Source organism: Actinia tenebrosa, unplaced genomic scaffold (assembly GCF_029948245.1).
Source record: "Actinia tenebrosa isolate PJP-AT-01 unplaced genomic scaffold, QUT_ActTen_1.0 PGA_scaffold5__44_contigs__length_20552954, whole genome shotgun sequence".
NCBI classification, from domain to species: Eukaryota; Metazoa; Cnidaria; class Anthozoa; order Actiniaria; family Actiniidae; genus Actinia; species Actinia tenebrosa.
Genome location: NW_028292582.1, coordinates 13,729,780 through 13,748,977, shown reverse-complemented (window position 1 = coordinate 13,748,977; position 19,198 = coordinate 13,729,780). Strand labels below are relative to the sequence as shown.

General features: G+C 38.4%; 2 protein-coding genes across 6 annotated transcripts in view; both read left to right on the top strand.

Annotated features, from left to right (window-relative positions):
* LOC116293340 (cartilage oligomeric matrix protein) overlaps positions 1-19,198 on the top strand; it is a 35,608-nt gene that overhangs the window by 7,936 nt on the left and 8,474 nt on the right. The window contains exons 3-13 of one of the 5 annotated variants that reach the window (XM_089037902.1): positions 1,367-1,471; positions 5,339-5,460; positions 7,665-7,919; positions 8,272-8,597; positions 8,946-9,258; positions 9,674-9,855; positions 10,463-10,604; positions 10,996-11,138; positions 11,612-11,749; positions 18,314-18,391; positions 18,696-18,854. In XM_089037902.1, coding sequence (XP_088894028.1) covers positions 5,376-5,460; positions 7,665-7,919; positions 8,272-8,597; positions 8,946-9,258; positions 9,674-9,855; positions 10,463-10,604; positions 10,996-11,138; positions 11,612-11,749; positions 18,314-18,391; positions 18,696-18,854 — 1,821 coding nt within the window. In that variant the 5' untranslated portion in view covers positions 1,367-1,471; positions 5,339-5,375. Of the gene's footprint in view, positions 1-1,248; positions 1,472-1,700; positions 1,921-4,572; positions 5,101-5,338; positions 5,461-7,664; positions 7,920-8,271; positions 8,598-8,945; positions 9,259-9,673; positions 9,856-10,462; positions 10,605-10,995; positions 11,139-11,611; positions 11,750-18,313; positions 18,392-18,695; positions 18,855-19,198 lie in introns of those variants that run through there. The other 4 variants (XM_089037903.1, XM_089037905.1, XM_089037904.1 and 1 more) reach the window with 4 other exon arrangements.
* Positions 15,033-17,703, top strand: LOC148906629 (uncharacterized). The gene is made up of 3 exons (XM_089037401.1): positions 15,033-16,268; positions 16,364-16,456; positions 16,613-17,703. The coding sequence occupies exons 1-3, from the start codon at positions 15,066-15,068 to the stop codon at positions 17,522-17,524; spliced, it is 2,208 nt and encodes a 735-aa protein (XP_088893527.1). The 5' UTR covers positions 15,033-15,065; the 3' UTR covers positions 17,525-17,703.

The window sequence follows — 19,198 nt, the reverse complement described above, 5'->3', positions numbered from 1 at the left end:
TACCTCCATGTAAATGGTCCTATTTTTAGCACTATTGATGTACAGATGTTATCCAATGATTTATTAACCTGCACGCGTCCAAAGAAAACACCCCTCAAATTACACAATGTTTATACATCCTGCGCAGCTCTCATGTTATTACAACTAATACAGACAAACTGACAAACAGACAAACCTAAACAGTTGAATGGAACTACTACTCCGTCATCTTGTGCGTGGGTGTGCCTAAGTTATGCTTAACATTTTTAATAACCTTAAAAAGACCTTCGCTAGGAAAAAAGCGAATGCTTATAACGCAACTGGTTATAGTTCCTAAGTGTTCCTAAGCCTACGATTTCAAAAATTTACTTGTATTTCTTGTGTGGATATCAGACAATAGTGTCATGCAGGCTTTACTAGACCACCCGCAGCTATAAATACAAATATATACATATATACTTATAAGGTCACGTGATAAAGTATTAAGTAATCAGTTAAGAGATTCTTAAGAAGCCTTAGAGCCAACCCATGAAGTCAGCAGAATTTGAAGTGGATTTAAATTACATAGCCAGGATCTGCCTTCGCCTTTAGATTCTTAGCAGACTTGCATACGATTTTCTAGCATGACTTTGACTTTGTTCTTTGCCGCAGCTGTTCGAAGGAAATTATTTGTGGCATTGTTTTTAAACACTAAAATAACAGCATTGATGACTTAAAGATTGAAAAGCCCACTTGATAAAGGTACACGAAATTCGCGAGATAACGGGGCTATGATAGTTTGTACAAGATATTTGAGAATCCTGTCTTATCGTCAGGTATTTTTCTAGATCAGTCCATGACCCAACGACAAGGTTAGAACTTGTATAAGTCAAGATAATTATGCTAAGGTTGAAAAACTGCGCATATTGATTCCCCAGGATTCTAGTGCAAGGTTTGTCTTCAGCCTGACGTATTTTATATATAAAGTAAGTGGGATTTTAAAATCTGGTTATTTCGAGTCAGCATGCTTAGAATATTAATCTTGAAAAAGAGAAGCCATTTCTTGGGTTACCGATTACCTTATCAAGGTCGCTTTTTTCGTGATCTCCGGCTTTAAGTATTTAGGGGACATGTCCCGATAAAACAATCTCCCTGAGGTTATTTTCATGTGCCCTGAAAAGCTGTGTCAAATTAAATGATACGACATTAATATCCTAATTTTAGCCTTGATGTAATACTTAGTATCCTATGTGCGCTCTGTAGGGTGGGTTTATTTTCTCAACCAAAGACTTGACATTCCGTGCGCAACCCTGACTAGCTAATGAAGGAAGTTTCTAGAGCAATTAGCGATAATTAGCGATTCATTTTCAACTATTATATCGTATCGTCTGCTGTTATTCCTATCTAGCCTTAAGTCATCTTTGTGGATGTTGAAAACTGACGAAGTCTAAATAGACTGCTGTGCTGATGGAACACTCAGCATACACAGTCCAAGCCCAAACTTGCATTGTCGGTAAGTGAAAAGAAAACTAAGTTTTTATTTCAAGTTACAACTAAAAAAAACGTTTAGTTTTTGTCGATTTACCACATACGAAGTTTAGTTCGAATTACCATAAGAATAAGAAACTGAAATTAGTGTAGTCTAGCTTTTGATGTGATTGTTCAAGCACGCTTCCTTTCTTAGAGTAAATATTGACATATAAGATGTCGGCGAGTTCCTCTGTAGATGCGTGATTGCTACAGCCACAACTAAGCTCAAAACAGGAGTAAAACGATAGGAGTCAGTAAGACAAATTTGCTAGTTTCGAAAGAGTTTCTCAAATTTGATTTTATTCAAAAACGTAACAAAGTTTGAAGTTTCGTTAAAGCGAAATGAAAGACAGTTTCAGAGGTAAAGAGTAAGCACAAGGGGAAGTTAAAGTTTAGTTCGACTTGTCTGCCCTAACAGTAGGTTTTGTCCAGGTATGCCTAAAAGCTTAATCCTTTATTATTTGACTAGATTTCTTGTGTTATTCAATTGTTTGCCTAATTGTTTAGATTAGACTTGATCTGCTAAGTAAAGAGTAAGATAACTTTTCGTTTTATTCGGTGAAGATTCTACGGTTTCGGTTAGGTAATCTTACTAGATTGGACCGTTTTTTAATTGTTGATTAGCCGGACTTCGTTAAGCAAGGAGTAGATTTTCATTACGATAAAGAGTATGCCATTTTTGTTTCGAAGCTAACTAGTTTTGATCGAAGGTTGACCATTTTGTAATTGTAATTCAGAACAAAACAAAACAAAACAAAAAATTAATAACAAGAAGGAAAAGAGAAAAAGAAAGAAAAAAAGAAAGAGTAAAAGGAGAAACAGGAAATATAGACTTGAAGTATAGTCAAAAACCTTGAACTTAAAGGGTTTTTAATGGGTTGGCTAAGGGCAGTCTTTATTTCAATCTCATCGCACTGATAAAAACATTGTTGCTTATCTTGAGGTCAATTTATTTTTCACGAACATGACCGAAACAACCAGTTGGCGATTTTTAATTGTTTTCGTTTGTCGATCGATAATTCTTCGGCAGGAATTCGGCTTGAATGAAATACTCCTCTACGCCCATTAAAAAAAGAAAGTCTATCAGTGAAATTAGGTAGAGGTTTTGTTGGATGTTGGATGTTGGATGTTGGATGTTGGATGTTGGATGTTGGATGTTGGATGTTGGATGTTGGATGTTGGATGTTGGATGTTGGATGTTGGATGTTGGATGTCGCATGTCGCATATGTCGCATGTTGCATGTCTGGTAAGCGTAAAATGTTGCATGTTGGTAAGCTTGAAATGTATGATAATCATATATAAATAAAAACAGCACAATAAATTATGCCGGAAAAAGTTTAGGAAAATTTTATATCGCTGACACCTTTTGCTAATTGGATTCACATCGCCCATAGTGCAATTCGGGCTTATGCAACATGCCACAAAACCTTCACCAATCTTTTTTTGAAATAGATGTATATCTGATGAGTTTAATACAGGTAACAGTTCACTTCATAAATGTGAAGACAAGAACAAGGATTTGATAGGAGCGGCCAGGGTTATCATACTGACTCTCGGTTCTGGATTATTTTTACTTTGATTGTCAATTTGTATCAATTGATTTCTATTACCATGTCCGTTTTCGAATTAACCTTTTCGTATGCACATGAACGTGTCCTCTGGCCATCCCACGCTCATCAAATTTCCGATACATTTAACTATCATCACCTTTTACTCCTCATGTTTTCAACATTTTATTCTGAAACTGCTGAAAAGTAAATATGATTCATTCAATTTATGGAAGGTCCAGAATTTATTCTGAACGCGTTTTGAGACTGTATCTCTTTTTGTATTCAGGTTCAATGCAGCAGATTTTTCTCTAGGTAGCCGTATTGCGGGCCGTATCGTTAGTTGGGTTAAGACGAGGGTATCTACTGAAGTGTTTTGATCTCTAGTCATGGCTAAATAAGGGTTAATTCAAAGCGTTGTGGGATATTAAAAAGAATTTTAGCTTAATCGGGCTACAGCTAGAATTTTATCTTCTAGTCATGTCTAGCACGCTCCACACACACACACACACACACACACAAAGTGCAGAACAGAAAAGAAAAGAAAAGAAGAAAGAAAAAAAAAAAAAACAACAACAAAAAACAGAAAGATCAGATGAAACTATGCATCTTACATCAGTAACATATGGCTTAGATTTCAATGATGACCTTTAATTTAGTTTCTTAACTTTCACAAATGCGCAGAAAGAAAGCCGAACACTGACCAGGAACAAATAAAAATGAATCATCAACGAAAATCATAAACTTCTTATTTAAAGGATCAGTCCTTGATCTTCTCAAATGCGCACAAGGAACGAAGAAATATCGATTACCAAAGGAGAAATATCGATTAGCACAAACAATCAAAAATAGAGAAAAATAACCCAACTTAGCTAGTTGTCTATTCGTTTTCCCATCAATAGCTGAAACAAATGGGTGCGTATTCACCTTTGACAGCTATCCTTACTCATTTTTTTTTTCTCTAACCCATTAACCCTCTGTTATGTACTTCCGGTACGACACGCTTTCGGCTCGCGTTCGGAAGGTCATTAGATTATGACGTGAATCAAATGTTGTCAACATGTCTGTTTATACCGTAAATGGTTCTTCGTAATGCATCACATCTGAAGGTCGCACGCTTCTTACTGAGTATGTGCACTTGGTTATCTATTCTTTCTGCGATATTAAACAATCAAAGGTAAATTCAAGGACCCCCTTCATGAAACATTGATAGATACGATTTACTGCATTATCTTCCATAAATAATCTTCCAAATCCAATGTTGATAATAAATTTACGCCGCAACAAAAAATGGCAAAAAGCTGAAGGTGATATTCCTTATTTTACCGGTCTAGTTAATGATATGGTTATATCATAGAAATAATACTAAAGGGAATGACATGTGTCTTTGTGGTGTGCGCAATCCATCTGTGCAAATTACTTATACTTATATACTGATCTAGCGATACTGTAAATTAATTCTTCTTTTTTAATGCAAATGAGCAGAGAATGAAAAAAGAAAGGAAAACTAAATTGAAAAAAAAAAAAAAAAAAAAAAGAAAAAAAAAGAAAGGACTAAAAGAGAGAAAGAAACCGAGGACAAAAATCTTAAATCATTAGTTAGATCTTTAATAGACAAATGAATCTTGTCTTTTTCTCTTCAGTTCCACAAACCCTCAACTACACCGAGTTTTTCAGCTCTGATAAGTTCTTCAACATGATGACAAATACTTAGTTTGATCCATATCGCCTACGTTCAAAAATTCCAAAATTCAGGGTGGCTCGAAAATCTCTGCTCTACTACACCTCACAGTGGACATATATAGGAATGAGCTACTAGATATTATCTCCTCAATGTGGGAGTCAACGCTGAGAAGAATATGATTCGATTACGTTTTACTGACGTTTATTTTCGACTCGACCTTTTGGGTGGAATCTGACGCCACTCCAGCAGTTTTGAAGACTGTTAGGCTATAATGGGGTTCATACGACAATTTTACGAGCTGTGCTCTGAAAATAACCTTGCAAATATATCGAGACAACTGTGAATGGGAACTTTTAAGCACTCACAGAGGAAACAGAAAGGTCTGACGCTATGAGTAAACTATCAAATACTTTATATAAAGGGAAAGTCACTGTCTTTATCGTCTAGTCCATTTGTTTCATGTCTTGAGGATATAAATACGCAGTATATATATCTAATGTACTTTAGACATGATTTCTTTATTCAGACTATCGAGTTACTAGCAAACCACTTAACATGGATGTCTTAGGACTCTAGTTTTCAAGTAGTTACTGAAGCATTATGTTATTGTATTCACAGGTAAATAATTTCTGAGGGAAGAATATATGAGTACAAGATGAAGAAAAGTGGTAGCATTTGGTATTTGCAATCACTATTGGTGCTTCTTTCTATGGTACTAAACACTGAAGCAAAAATCCAAGGTACGTTGCTACGCTGTTAAACCATTCTATTGACCTGGACGGTTTGGATTTCTCTGTCGCAAACTCAATAACTCTCTTTTTACGCCTTTTTAAAGTAAATGAAAGGTTTACAGAATGTATTTTATGAGCTATATATGCGGCTGAAAATATATTCGTCGAAGATAAAGTTGAAAACAAATATTGGAGACCATTCTATATATTGACCTGGAAAATTTGAATTTCTTTGTTGTGAACTCTGTATAGCTTCGTAAAGTAAGGGATATGGGTTTCATATGATGTATTTTATGATCTACATATGGGGTATATCGGATATATTTGTGGAAGTTAAAATAATACGCGGAAAGTTGAAAATAATATCCAAGAAATTGAAACCATACTTTAGTTTTGACCTGGAAAGTTAAAGTTATTTCTTAAACCCACTAAATATTTCTTTCTACGTCGCTTTTAGATTCCTAATACTGTGTATTGTAATTTGGAAGAACTAATTAACATGTTTTAACTGCGAAAAACGAATATCACTTAGCTTCGTCGGAAACGGAACTACCAATAGAATATTCTCCGCGCCAAAAAATGACTTTGAACCGGCTTGACAAATTGTGGCGCATTTATATTGTGACAGCTTAGAAAATTTTGTTTTTACAACGATATTTAGACTTTGATTTCCCAGTTGTGCAAGCTTCGTTCAGACTATTGGAATACCTCTCAAGCGGACAAATCATAAAGCGAATATTTTGAGAGCAGAACTGTCTCATTATTAACACATGTTGTCAGTAATTAAAACTGGAGAACAGCTTTTGTTAGTATATAGTTCACCCTAACGTCTGCCCTTTATAATATAAAAATATCAAGGTTCAGACTCATGGGGAAGAGTACATGACAGCTGAATACCCTCAGCATCATTAAGGCATGGCTCTCAGATGAAAAACTGATTAGCTATATCATAGCCAGTTTTCTACGAATCTTCCCCAAACTTGGCAAGTTAATGTCTTTTGTGAAAAGAAGGAACCTTAGAGCCTTGGTTACCATGGAAACTAAGTCACGTGACCACAAGACCGCCATCTTGGATTTTTGAACAAGCCGTTTGTAAACGTACCGAAACATCTTTAAAAGTCATGAAAATGCAGATTACTATTCATATTTACAATGCCTATATGGATCTAATTGGATATCTTGGAAATTATTTTAAGTTTAATTTTTAGAATATTTTCTATTTTTTCCAAAAAATTAAAAATATTCTAAAAATTAAACTTAATATAATTTCCAAGATATCCAATTAGATCCATATAGGTATTGCAAATATCAAAAGGAATATGGATTTTCAGGACTTTTGAAGTAGTTTCAATACGATTACAAACGATTTTTAAAAAATTCCAAGATGGCGGTCTTGTGGTCACGTGACCTGGTTTCCATGGTAACAGATATGCGGTAATTGCTTGCCTTGATGAATTACTACTACGAGCCAAATTTGGGAAAGATTCATCGTAAACTGTCAAAGATATGAATAAATAACTGATTTTCCATCACTTCCTCAAAAGAGCCATGCCTTAATGGTGCTGAGCCATATTGCATTATATGAGACACCGCTGACACAGCACGCGCGCGCACGTTGTATTCCGACATTCGTGGCCAAAGCAACGGCTACTATAATTTGAATTTTATAAAAGAAGAAGACGAACTTGCTTGCTGTGTTGTGTGCAGTCATAAGGTACCCTTCTCTCGTTTTCTGTCAATCAATCCCCGCGTGCTTTATGATTCCACACAGTAAACGAGCGCGTTTTCTTAACTTATTCATAATTCAAAATAAATAAATAAACAAACAAACAAATAAATAAATAAATAAATAAAATAAATGAATAAATAAAAAGAAAAATTTCTAAACAATTGTTTAAAAGATTGTATGTTGAGGGGCGAAAAGTCTGTTGTAAAGTTGTGAAGAAACAGTTTTCCTTAGCTGTGGTTAAAACTGGTGTGCGTATGCGTACATATATATATATATATATATATAGTATCACTAAAGACGTCATCATAGGTGTTCATGAAAACGGGTTCATATTCTCCCACCCCCCCCCCCCCCCCTCCTTGTGCTAAATACTTAAAAAATGAGAATCTACAAAATCACAGTCATTTTTGTAGGAAACACCTTCATTGATTCTCATACTGTTCATACTCGAACTTGCTAATTTGGTGTCTTTTTCAATCGTCAGATTTTGACCTTATCAAAAGTTTCGAACTCGGAAAAGGTCAGATCACTGGGCTAGGCAGAATAGAAGGCTATCCTGGAGAACCGGAAGAAGCGTACAGATTCGACAGAGGGTTAGCAAGGCTGCACTTGGGACCGGAGTTCGTTAGCGATCTAGCTGAAGCAAGCAGAGAGTCTAAAAGTTTGACGATCACTTCAAATCTAAAGCTAGATCGAAAATCGTATGGCACACTATTATCGATAGAAACCGAAGGAGAAGGTAATGAATTGATGGATGGATGGGATGGATGGGATGGATGAGATGAATAGGATGGATGGGATAGATGGGATAGATGGGATGGATGGGATGGATGGGATGGATGAGATGAATAGGATGGATGGGATAGATGGGATAGATGGGATGGATGGGATGGATGGGATGGATGGGATGGATGGGATGGATGGGATGGATGGGATGGATGGGATGGATGGGATGGATGGGATGGATGGGATGGATGGGATGGATGGGATGGATGGGATGGATGGGAGTCGGGCAGTCGGTCGGTCGGTCAAACACTTAAAATATATCTACTAAATAAACGATACAACTAAGGAATATTTCATTTTTTCAGGCAACTTGGTGTTTTCGCTCCTGTTCAGCTGCTTCAGTAGCTGCAGGATCAGTCTGTACTACCCCGAAGGAAGCCTGACTTCCGTCACCTACTTTGATAAAGTACCAAACATATCCGATGGCAAATGGCACAAGATGGTGCTACACATCCAAACTAACCGCATGGGAAAACACGTGGTTTCATTATTCATGGACTGTAGGTCTCTTGGCAAGAAAAAAATATCCGCAGGACTGGATCAGTTGTTTCCGTTGTCGAACGAGAAAGTTAAATATGCTCTTCGTTTCGCGCAAAGAGGAGCCAGTAATTCAGTATACATTCCATGGAAGGTGAGACGATTAATAGTTGAAACATTTAGAAGATTAAAGCGTCCTAGTATATCTTTGATAGTGTGATTTTTGTAGTGTATTACTTAAAGTTTACTAGACTCTGCTATGAGTCCATAGCCTGGGTGCAGCTGCTTTCACTCCAACCTCTCATCTGCGGGGGCAAAACGAGGGTAGCGCCGCATGAGAGCGGCTGAATATCAAAGAGAGAAAAAAAGTGGCTGAAAGACAGACAGACAGACAACACAGAAAGACAACATTGTTGTCCAAATATCTAATAATTGATTACCTTGACGCAGATAGCCAAGCCTTTTCCAATAACGATTTTTTTGTTGTTAACTTGAACTTTAGGGAAGCCTCCAGAGCGTTCTCCTAATATTCGGTGTTCGTTCCCATTCCTTCGCGAATCCAGTCGACTGTCTGACGAAATCAACCCGACAGATCCTGAGTGGACTGACAAATAAGAATAACAGGCATAAGTATCAACCGACAGTAAAAGTCGTCACAACCCAAAGGCGACAAACCACTAGTAAGGATGCTACTACTGTCAAGTCAACACCAACTAAACCTCAGAAAGATGGTACGACCAAGCCACAGCCTTCGGTGAGACCCATAACCCAGAAGGAGAAACCAACAAGAAATATAGTGGATATTATAACATCAGGTAGGAAGAAAATATATTTTCAGGCTGTGTCGTAATAATCATAGAGTACATAGATTTTGTATGACTATGTCACGGTCACGGCACACAAGTCATAAGATTTGTGTAGCCAATCAGAGCGTATCCATTCAAAATACTTGGACACGGCACAGTCACGTTCACGGCACGGAAACGCCATCAGTCAGTGTTACAAAGTCATAAAATCTACTTTAGACCTATGGGCATTTCTTCCATGCCTCCGATTATGCGTGGGCGTGTCCAGGGAAGGGCGTGTCCTACGGTGCCTGAAACCCCCTATTGATAGTTTAGTTGTTTCGTGCATGCATTCTGGGAAGTGACGGGGGGAGTTGACTCGTTGAGGTTGGTTTTAAATACCTCCGATATGGAAAATATAAATATTATCTCTTTCTATATACAGGAGAAACAAGATTTGGTGTGGCTGACGGTAGCAGTCCCACAACAGAACTGGTTCTTACTACTAGCGACGAAAAGCTTGATTACTTAGTGGACATGATAAGACAGCTAAAAAAGGAACAATTCCATAGAGAATCAGCACTAAGAAAGACAATAGAAATGTTACGCATCGATCTAAACAGCCAGGTACGTCAAACATTGACATATACATTCTTCATAGAATATTATGAGAAACTGAGGTACATACGTTCCAAGCTAGACGACTTAGTTTTAAAATAAAGGCATTTCTCAGGTATTTGAATCTTTCTCAAGGGCACTTTAAGATTTTACAGCGAAAAATATGATTTCAAATCAAACATGTATTTTTGAGTGGCGTAACGTGGGGTTGGAAGAGGAAGTCCTTGGGCGACTTACAACCCCCTTTTTTGTGGTTAGTTTATTTGTATGCTGTTGCGGAGAGAAGTATACATTTTGAAGTTAGTGAAGTGAACTTCTCTTGAAAAAATCCTAGTTCTTGGAGTGCAATCACCTGACCGGAAATTCTCTTGAGGCATTAATAACAATGAAACATCCGCCATCTAGGTCGATCTACAAGAGAAGCTAGTCAGCCGGCATTGGCCTATGACGTAGCATGCTCCCCAATAAATATCCAATTCTAGCTAGTCTATACTAATTATTCGCCCCTGGCTTTGGGATTCATTGTGAATGTTTACCCCGACTTCGTATCGGTGAATGCATTCACCGATAATCGCTGAGTCTGAGGCAAATGATTGTTAAATATTGAACGTTTTAGTCACAAGAGGTACGATACGTACGTTCATTTCTGGAACATGGTGGTGCTTGTAAGTCAGGTTCATTGATTCAGCAAACTGGAAAAAGATTTGATTCAATTGGTACTATTCTTCCTGGGAGAAAACCCGACCGACAAAATCCAGGTAAAATATATAAACCCTAACGGTAGTTTACCAGTTCCCGCGAGACCAATATGTGCCAAATATTCCCACTTGTTTTTGTCAAGGGCTATAGAGGCTTTGCACCATCACGTGATGGCAGCCATGGAGGGAGGCAGGAACAATGAAATCTGGTCTTATCTGATTTACATGAGAAAGAATTCAGTCTCCTAGTGGGAAAAGACTATTGTTGTGCCTCCTGTCATGGCTGCCATTACGTGATGGTGCAAAGCCTCTATTGCTATATTCTTTTAAAGGCTACATTCTATTTACATTCATACAAAGTAATGCATGCCATTGCTTATATCAAAATCCACGGTTTTTCAAGTTTTCAAGAACTTGTTTTTCTTTACCTAAGAATTCGTACCCATTTCAGTTGCAGGAGGAAAGTGCCTTCAAAAACCTTGCTTTCCATTCGTGGAATGTTATGAAACACCTGATGAAGGACTGGGCTTCAGGTGTGGTCCATGCCCACCAGGATTCACGGGGAATGGTATCCGATGTGAAGACGTTAATGAGGTACGACAGCATGAACTAAAAAGATATAAATATGACTAAAAAATGATGAAAATATAGAAGAGACCCAAATAAGCTTGTACGTAACGTTTTAGCATTTCTGAGCTTAGGTCATTTCCTTAATAATAATACGATTCCTTGTTTGAGTCAAATCCATAATAATGAAACTTCACAAGCACAATAAACAAAGAAACGATACTTAAGGGAATAACACATGAGCAGAAATGATAAACTGGCATTACGCTTATTAAGGCAATCAAGTTGCATGTGTCTTTTAACATTAGTTTATTTTCAATTTTGATTTTAATTGGAGAACTAGAAAGCTGGAAACCTAAAAAATCCTTTTATTTGTCTGTGCATTGGTATCTTTCTTTAATTCTGTTTTACAGCCCCAGCGATCGTAGTAATTTTAACCTATACTATATGCATAGATTATCTATTACTAGTTACATTAATACGAATACTTGCTTTGACAGTGTAATCTATATCCGTGCTCTGCCCTTACGAAATGCATCAATCTCAGGCCTGGGTATCAATGCACGCCCTGTCCTGTTGGGTATTTAGGAAATGCATCAATGGGCCTTGGAGTTGAGATGGCAAGGAAAAATAAACAGGTACGTACTCGTGTGGACAAATTGTCATATTATCCAACCATGAAATCAAATTCAATAATTCCAATTGGAATTTCAGTGGATAAAGAGCCACATGTGGGAATACCACTGCTAAATCCTATTTGTTTATTTTATTTGTTTATAATAGTCCAGCTGCTAACGTCAAAAAAAAGGTCGAATTGTTCACTTTGATGATAAAAGCATGAAACTTGGCATGATTGTTAACCTCCCTGGGACAAACATTTTTTGATATGGGGCCAAGCGAAATTCGCTTGGGGACAGCAGGAATGGGCATGCCCGGAATTTCCGACATGGAAACGAGGCTACAACATAAAAACACTCTAAAATACGACAGTTTTGAGATACTTCCACCACTAAACATCGAATTTGTGTCAAGTGAGCAATTTCACTTGCTTTGAGTTGAATAATCACAATCACGTGATCGTTTTAAAAAAAATCGTCTTTAGCTTGGGATCCCTGTGTCGAAAAATCAAAAAGTTCCTATTTTTGTGGCTTTTTTAGTAAGATATATAACTATAATATTTTCTGCTAATCATATAAATCGGTTTGATAAAGTATCAATTTGAAAAAGGCCTTTGTATCTTCATATTACGTATAATATGCAAATTGGTGCCCAGTCTCAACTCGGTTTTCAAGATGGCAGCCTCCAGGGATACTTACAGCTACTGCAGGTAAGAATATTATTTTGTTTCTCTTGGTTATATCCAATCAATTTTTTCTCTTTTTTTTTCTTCTATATTTACCTTAGGAATTCATAACCTCTTCAACTCGTTCGTCATTTCTAAATAAAGTATGACATCGCGCTTAATTATTTGACTGAATCTATTTGAACTCGACTGAAATCTATTCGAGATAAAAGCCTGAACTTAGTCGAATGAATTACAATCAAAATAATCTAGATTAACTGCATGTCACCATAACTCTCAACTTGTATTAAGTAAAAGTTAAATAACGGTGTCAAATTAATCATTTTAGTTGCAATCCCCATGGATTGGAACAAGTGTGTCATTTGCCAGCGGAAAACAAAAGAAGGATTGCAATGTCCGGCAAATACAAAGCGCAAAGATGGGAGTGTTGGCTATACCTCATTTGCGAGTAACATTCTAGAGTTTAAAAGCATTAGTGGTGTTCCTAAATGGTTGAATCTAAGTTTACTTGACGAAGGACTAGGGATAGAAGAAACTCTTAGGCAGAGAAATGCATCATGGCATAAGACGTGCCGAGACATTTTTAATAATACGAAACTTGAGCGAGCAAAGAAAAGAAAACTTTCTGGTCAGCCTGATGCTAATGAAGACGATACCCAGATTGAAAGTGACGGGGGCGTTTGCATTCCACTCAAAACAAGAAGATCCAGTGCCACATTGTCTTCCAAAGCCCTCTACTACTACTGTTTTTTCTGTGACAAGGAAGACAATCCCATAAATCTACATTCATTTTCAACATTTGAAGTGAACAAAAAGGTTGAGAGTTGTATAGATGCGGTGAATGACAACAAGTTAAAAGCAAAGTTAAATACGTGTGGAGATTTAATGGCAGCTGAGGCCAAATACCACACTAAGTGCTTGGTGAGATTATATAATCGAGCCCAGCAGACAGCAAAAGTACAACTGCAGAATGACGCAGAAAGGCCACCAATAGAATTAGAAGAGCTTGCATTTGCAGAACTTTTCGCCTATATCGACGAAAGTCTTGAATCAGAAGACTTGCCTGTATTAAAATTATCTAATTTGGTGAAATACTTCTCGTTAAAGCTGCATGAGCTTGGAGTAAAGTGTGATAATAAAATTAACTCAACTCGACTTAAGGACAGGATCTTGGAAACATATTCTGACTTGACAGCTCACTACGAGGGAAGAGAAGTACTACTGGTACTGAGGCAACACATTGGAGGAGCTTTGAAGGAGGCAAAAAAGGGAAGGTCAGATGCATGGTACTTGGCCAAAGCAGCACAAATAGTACGAAGAGAAGTTCTTAAAACAGAAAACTCTTTCAATGGCTCATTTTCATCAGGGTGCCAGAATGAAGCTACTCCTGCATCTCTAAAAACCATAGTCGGTATGAATATGAAATGCTCTACAGCAAATGTAGATATGGCCGACAGTCAGGCCTGCTTGACAGTGTCTCAGCTCGTATTTAATACCAAATCACGTCCCTGTAATCGAGAAACTACTCATCATGTTCGATGGAGAGAGTGTCCACTGTCTATCTATACAGCTCTGAAAATTCACGGAATGACAAGGGATAAGAGTCTTATAGACACGTTTTATAATCTAGGAATTTGCATTTCATACGACAGGCTGCTATCTATATCTACTGACATTTCTAACAGTGTGCTAGAATTGTATGAAAGTGAAGGCATTGTTTGCCCACCCAAACTAAGAGAAGGTCTGTTCACAACGGCTGCGACAGATAATATTGACCACAATCCTAGTGCAACGACATCCCGCGATTCCTTTCATGGCACTGCCATTTCATTGACTCAGCATCCTTCTTCAGATAATCTTGGCAATGAAAGACCTACCCCTACCTTTGATCCAACAAAGAGAAATGATTCTAAAAAACTTTACTGAGTTACCGAAACTCTACAAAGATGTTTTGCCTGTGTGCCTAAACACCACTGAATATAATGTACCGGAAGTTCATCAGCTATCTCAACTATCTCAATCTGTCGACGCAAATCCTGGCGAAAGAAACATTGAAGAAGAAGATTGGCTTGCCAACGCAAAGGAAATCCTATCGAAGGGCGAGTTGGGGGAAGAGGATTTCATATCCTGGGCAGCATACCGTGCCTCAAAGTCTTCACTTTCAAATCACGAGCCAGCAATCATCTCACTATTACCAATGTTTATGGAAAATGCACATTCCTTTGCGATGATTGTCCATTCTATGAGAGTCATCAAAGATGCTACACAATTTCTCAACCCCTAACCAGATTCCAGTGCTTACTCTTGACCAGCCTCTGTTTGCTTTGGCCAAGCAAATCCAGTGGACCCTTGGTGGTACATATAGCGAGGACAATTTTGTCATCATGTTTGGTGCACTACACATCGAAATGGGAGTATTCAAGATGATTGGAAAATGGCTCGGTGGAAGTGGCTGGACTGAAGCTCTATGCAATGCAAATGTAGCAACCCAGGGAGTGGCGGAATCCTTCGTAAAGGCTAGCCATTTAACGCGGACCCGGAGGGCGCACCAAGTAACAGCAGTAAGCCTTTATGTGCTCATGCATAATGCATATATCGACCACGCCAAAGATGTTGAAGAACCCAAGCCGTTTTTAGAATGGAAAGAGAGCATGCTAGATTGCCCGCAGTTTTTATACTGGTCCACAGTTCTAGATCTAGAACTCCTCTCTTTGAAATTGGTCAGGTCAATAAGAGAAGGCAACTTTTCAATGTTCATCAAGCCTATGAAGGAGATAATACCATGGATGTTTGCTCTTGATCACCCGAACTATGCCAGATGGCTATCTGTGCATTATCGTGACATGTGCACCCTACAAGCCAAACACCCAGATGTCTACGCTAACTTTTGCAATGGTTCTTTTGTGGTACATAAGAGCAAAAGGCTGTTTTCGTCCATAGCACTAGACCATGCTCACGAGCAAGAGAATGCCAAAGTCAAAGGAGAAGGAGGTGCCGTGGGTCTGACAGAAAACCCTGCAGCATTGAGAAGATGGATGGTATCAGGTCCTGAAGTAGCAAGAATGATCGAGGAGTTTGAAGATTTGGCAAATCAAGCTCATGATATCCAACACCATGAACAGCAACCCGGTGTGCAGAGTGCCTTCGCAAAAGATGTCAAAAGTCTCATTGCGTCCCTTGAAGAAATGGGAAATCCCTTTCTTGAAGAAGGGAAAGACCTCATTGCATTACACACAAGGGATATCATGGATTCAGCTGTTGTTGACGCAGTCAAGAGTGTTAAAAAGGTTGGAAAAGACCAATTCAATTTGTTCTTCCAAGAGCGGCTCGTCGAGAGAAAGAAGCCTATTACTGACCCTATACCAAGAAACAACTTCCATATTTTCTCACCCATTGGCAAGAAAACCACATCAAAAGAAGGCGCTAAATTACAAGTGCTAAAAGAAGACTGCGCACTTTTTTCCAGGTTATACATCTCTTGTCAAAGCCGAGATGGAAATCTTGAAGAGTTCTTCAAGTTCGAAAATCAGCCTTGGCCGCCATCTCTCTCGCAAGTAGGGCAGCTAAGAACAGGACAAAAAGCAGAATTGATAAAGTGTTTGCCGAAACCGTCGCCTGAGGTTGCAGGACACCCAAGTGTAGATGCAATTATTCTTGATGGTGCAGTTATTGTCCAAATGTTGCCACCCAAAACCGCAAGCACATTTGACGATTACTTCAATGCGGTATTTGCACCCTATATTCTCAGACAGCTAGAGTCAGTGAAGCGACTTGACATAGTATGGGATGTGTACCGAGATGACTCTCTGAAAAGATCTACTCGAGAGAAGAGAGGTTATGGTCAACGTAGAAAGGTATGTGCAGCAAAACCATAATCAGTGTACATTGCATATATTTAAGATAGAACATTCGATTAATTTGAGAACATTCCCCCCCCCCTGTAAAACAGGTGCTTCCATCGACAAGAATTCCTCGGGACTGGAAAGGGTTTCTTAGAGTCAATGAAAATAAAGACGAGTTTTTCAAACTCCTTGCTAACAAGGTACAGTGATAATGAATACAAATGCGATAGCAGTGTGCATGGTTGCAAACATTAAATTTTATTTGAAATAATTAATTTTTTGGTCACAACACAACTTAATTTCGAATGTCAACCTACGTTTAACACTAACATCCATTCCATTCATTTCGTTATCAGGTTGTTTCTCTTGACATTCCAGATGGCAAAGAGATCTATTCAACACACGCTGACAGGGTCTTATCTTCAGTAAACAGAATGGATATGAGTCTTCTTCAACCTTGTACCCACGAAGAAGCGGACACCCGTTTGATGATTCATACACTTGATGCTAATTGTTGTGGCCATCGAAAGATAAAGATTAGAAGTAACGACACAGATGTAGTTGTGCTCGCAATATCAGTTGTAAATTCTCTTCAGGTAGATGGATTATGGATCACCTTTGGTTCAGGAAAGCATTTTTGCAACATTCCTGTGCATTCCATCGCATCTATATTAGGCCCAGGAAAAGCATCAGTATTGCCTATGTTTCACGCCATTACCGGGTGTGATACTGTCTCTTTTTTTGGTGGCCGCGGAAAGAAGACAGCATGGGACGTGTGGAACGTGTTTACAGACCTGACACCAGCTCTGCAAACTCTCAAAGAATCTCCTGAAGATGAAGGATCTATTGCCAAAGTTGAACGTTTTGTCGTTCTTTTGTACGACCGCACCAGTAACATCAAGACAGTTAATCAAGCAAGGCAAGAGTTATTTTCAAAGAAGGCAAGGAACCTCGACAATATCCCTCCCACACAAGCTGCACTATTACAGCATATCAATAGAGCTATATTTCAAGGAATTCATATTTGGGGCCAGACACTTCTGAAGCAACCAGTTTTACCCAGTCCTTCAGAATGGGGATTGCAGAAAGATGGCAGTTCATGGGCTCCATATTGGACGACTCTTCCTCAAGCAAAGGAAAGTTGCTACGAGCTTATTCGATGCGGATGCAAGACTGCTTGCAAAGGACGGTGCAAGTGTAAAAATGCTAATTTGGTTTGTACAGGCTTATGTGGTTGCGGAGGAAGCTGTACACAGAGAGATGAGTAACCAAGTGGACAGAAATTTCATGAGCAAACAATGAATGATATTTAATCCTGAAACATTTTAATTATTCATGCAGTATAAATTGTTTTATATATGACTTAACGTTTTTAGTATTTCCGTTTAATCAAAACAAAGATGATCTCAATTGGTCTAAAAAAGCCACAAAAATAGGAACTTTTTGATTTTTCGACACAGGGATCCCAAGCTAAAGACGATTTTTTTTAAAACCATCACGTGATTGTGATTATTCAACTCAAAGCAAGTGAAATTGCTCACTTGACACAAATTCGATGTTTAGTGGTGGAAGTATCTCAAAACTGTCGTATTTTAGAGTGTTTTTATGTTGTAGCCTCGTTTCCATGTCGGAAATTCCGGGCATGCCCATTCCTGCTGTCCCCAAGCGAATTTCGCTTGGCCCCATTTAAAAAAATGTTTGTCCCAGGGAGGTTAACAATCATGCCAAGTTTCATGCTTTTATCATTAAAGTGAACAATTTTTGACGTTAACAGCCGGACTATAACAACCGCAGCACTAACAACAACTTACTCCTCAACGTCCACCGACCTTTCTTTACCAATCACCCTCTTTCCCTTCCCCACAACCACAACCACAACCTCCAACACCGTACCACCACTCAATCATCTCTACCTTAATCACTAACAGTAGTAACTATAAACAGCACTACCTCTTCCACCACAAATACACATAAACGTTTAACACCACCATGACAGGAAATAGCCGCTTATAATTATCATCGTTTAAAACAAATCCTTAATTCTTTGAATGATCTAGGTCTGTGAGGACATCAACGAGTGTGCAAATGGTAGAAATGGCGGATGCTCTATTCATTCAGAGTGCATCAACACTCAGGTACATTGATTTCTAACATAGAAACAGCTTGATCAGTTATTTCCTACATGACAGAAAACTAGCTCAGAGCTAAGACTTTGGGCCAGAGCCCATACTCAAATGAAATTCAACAGGTAAATATTCAATCAACAAGAATATAAAACCAACAAAACAATACAGCACAGCACAGCAAGCCTTTCGTTTTACACTGAAGTAGTACTGATAAATGAAACATCGATGATGAACCAAAATAAAACGTACATTTACTTTTGAATAGCGTCCTATATAGATATAACAATTGTTTTTGGTTCTTGTCGATGTACAGGGAAGCTATCGATGTGGACCATGTAAACCTGGCTATGATGGCGACTCTACTCGTGAGTGCAAACGAGTGTTATTCTGCTCTAATGCTCCAAGGGCAAATCCTTGCGGGAAACTTGCACATTGTATACCAAGAAACGATGGGCGGAATTATGAATGCAAGGTTTGTAATTGTTTTGTTGCAGTATGAATATGCTTTTTGGGGGTGGGGACTCAGAGCATCAAAAAAATTTTCCATTTTTCATTCTTTGACTTTCAAGTGTCTTTTGTCGTTTGTTTTGACCCCAGACTGAGGAGCCTACATAAAGAGCCCATAAATGTGGGGCTAAAAAAAGCTCAGACATAAGGAGGAGCAAGGGAGGGAAAGAAGAAAGAAAAGAAGCGCAACCCTTTCCCATTTATTCCTTCTGTACTCTGTCAATTGTCCTTGTCCACCCAAACTCCTTGCTGGTACGCAGACTAAAGATTCAATACTACAAGCCTTTTTCGAGTCCTTTAACATTCTGT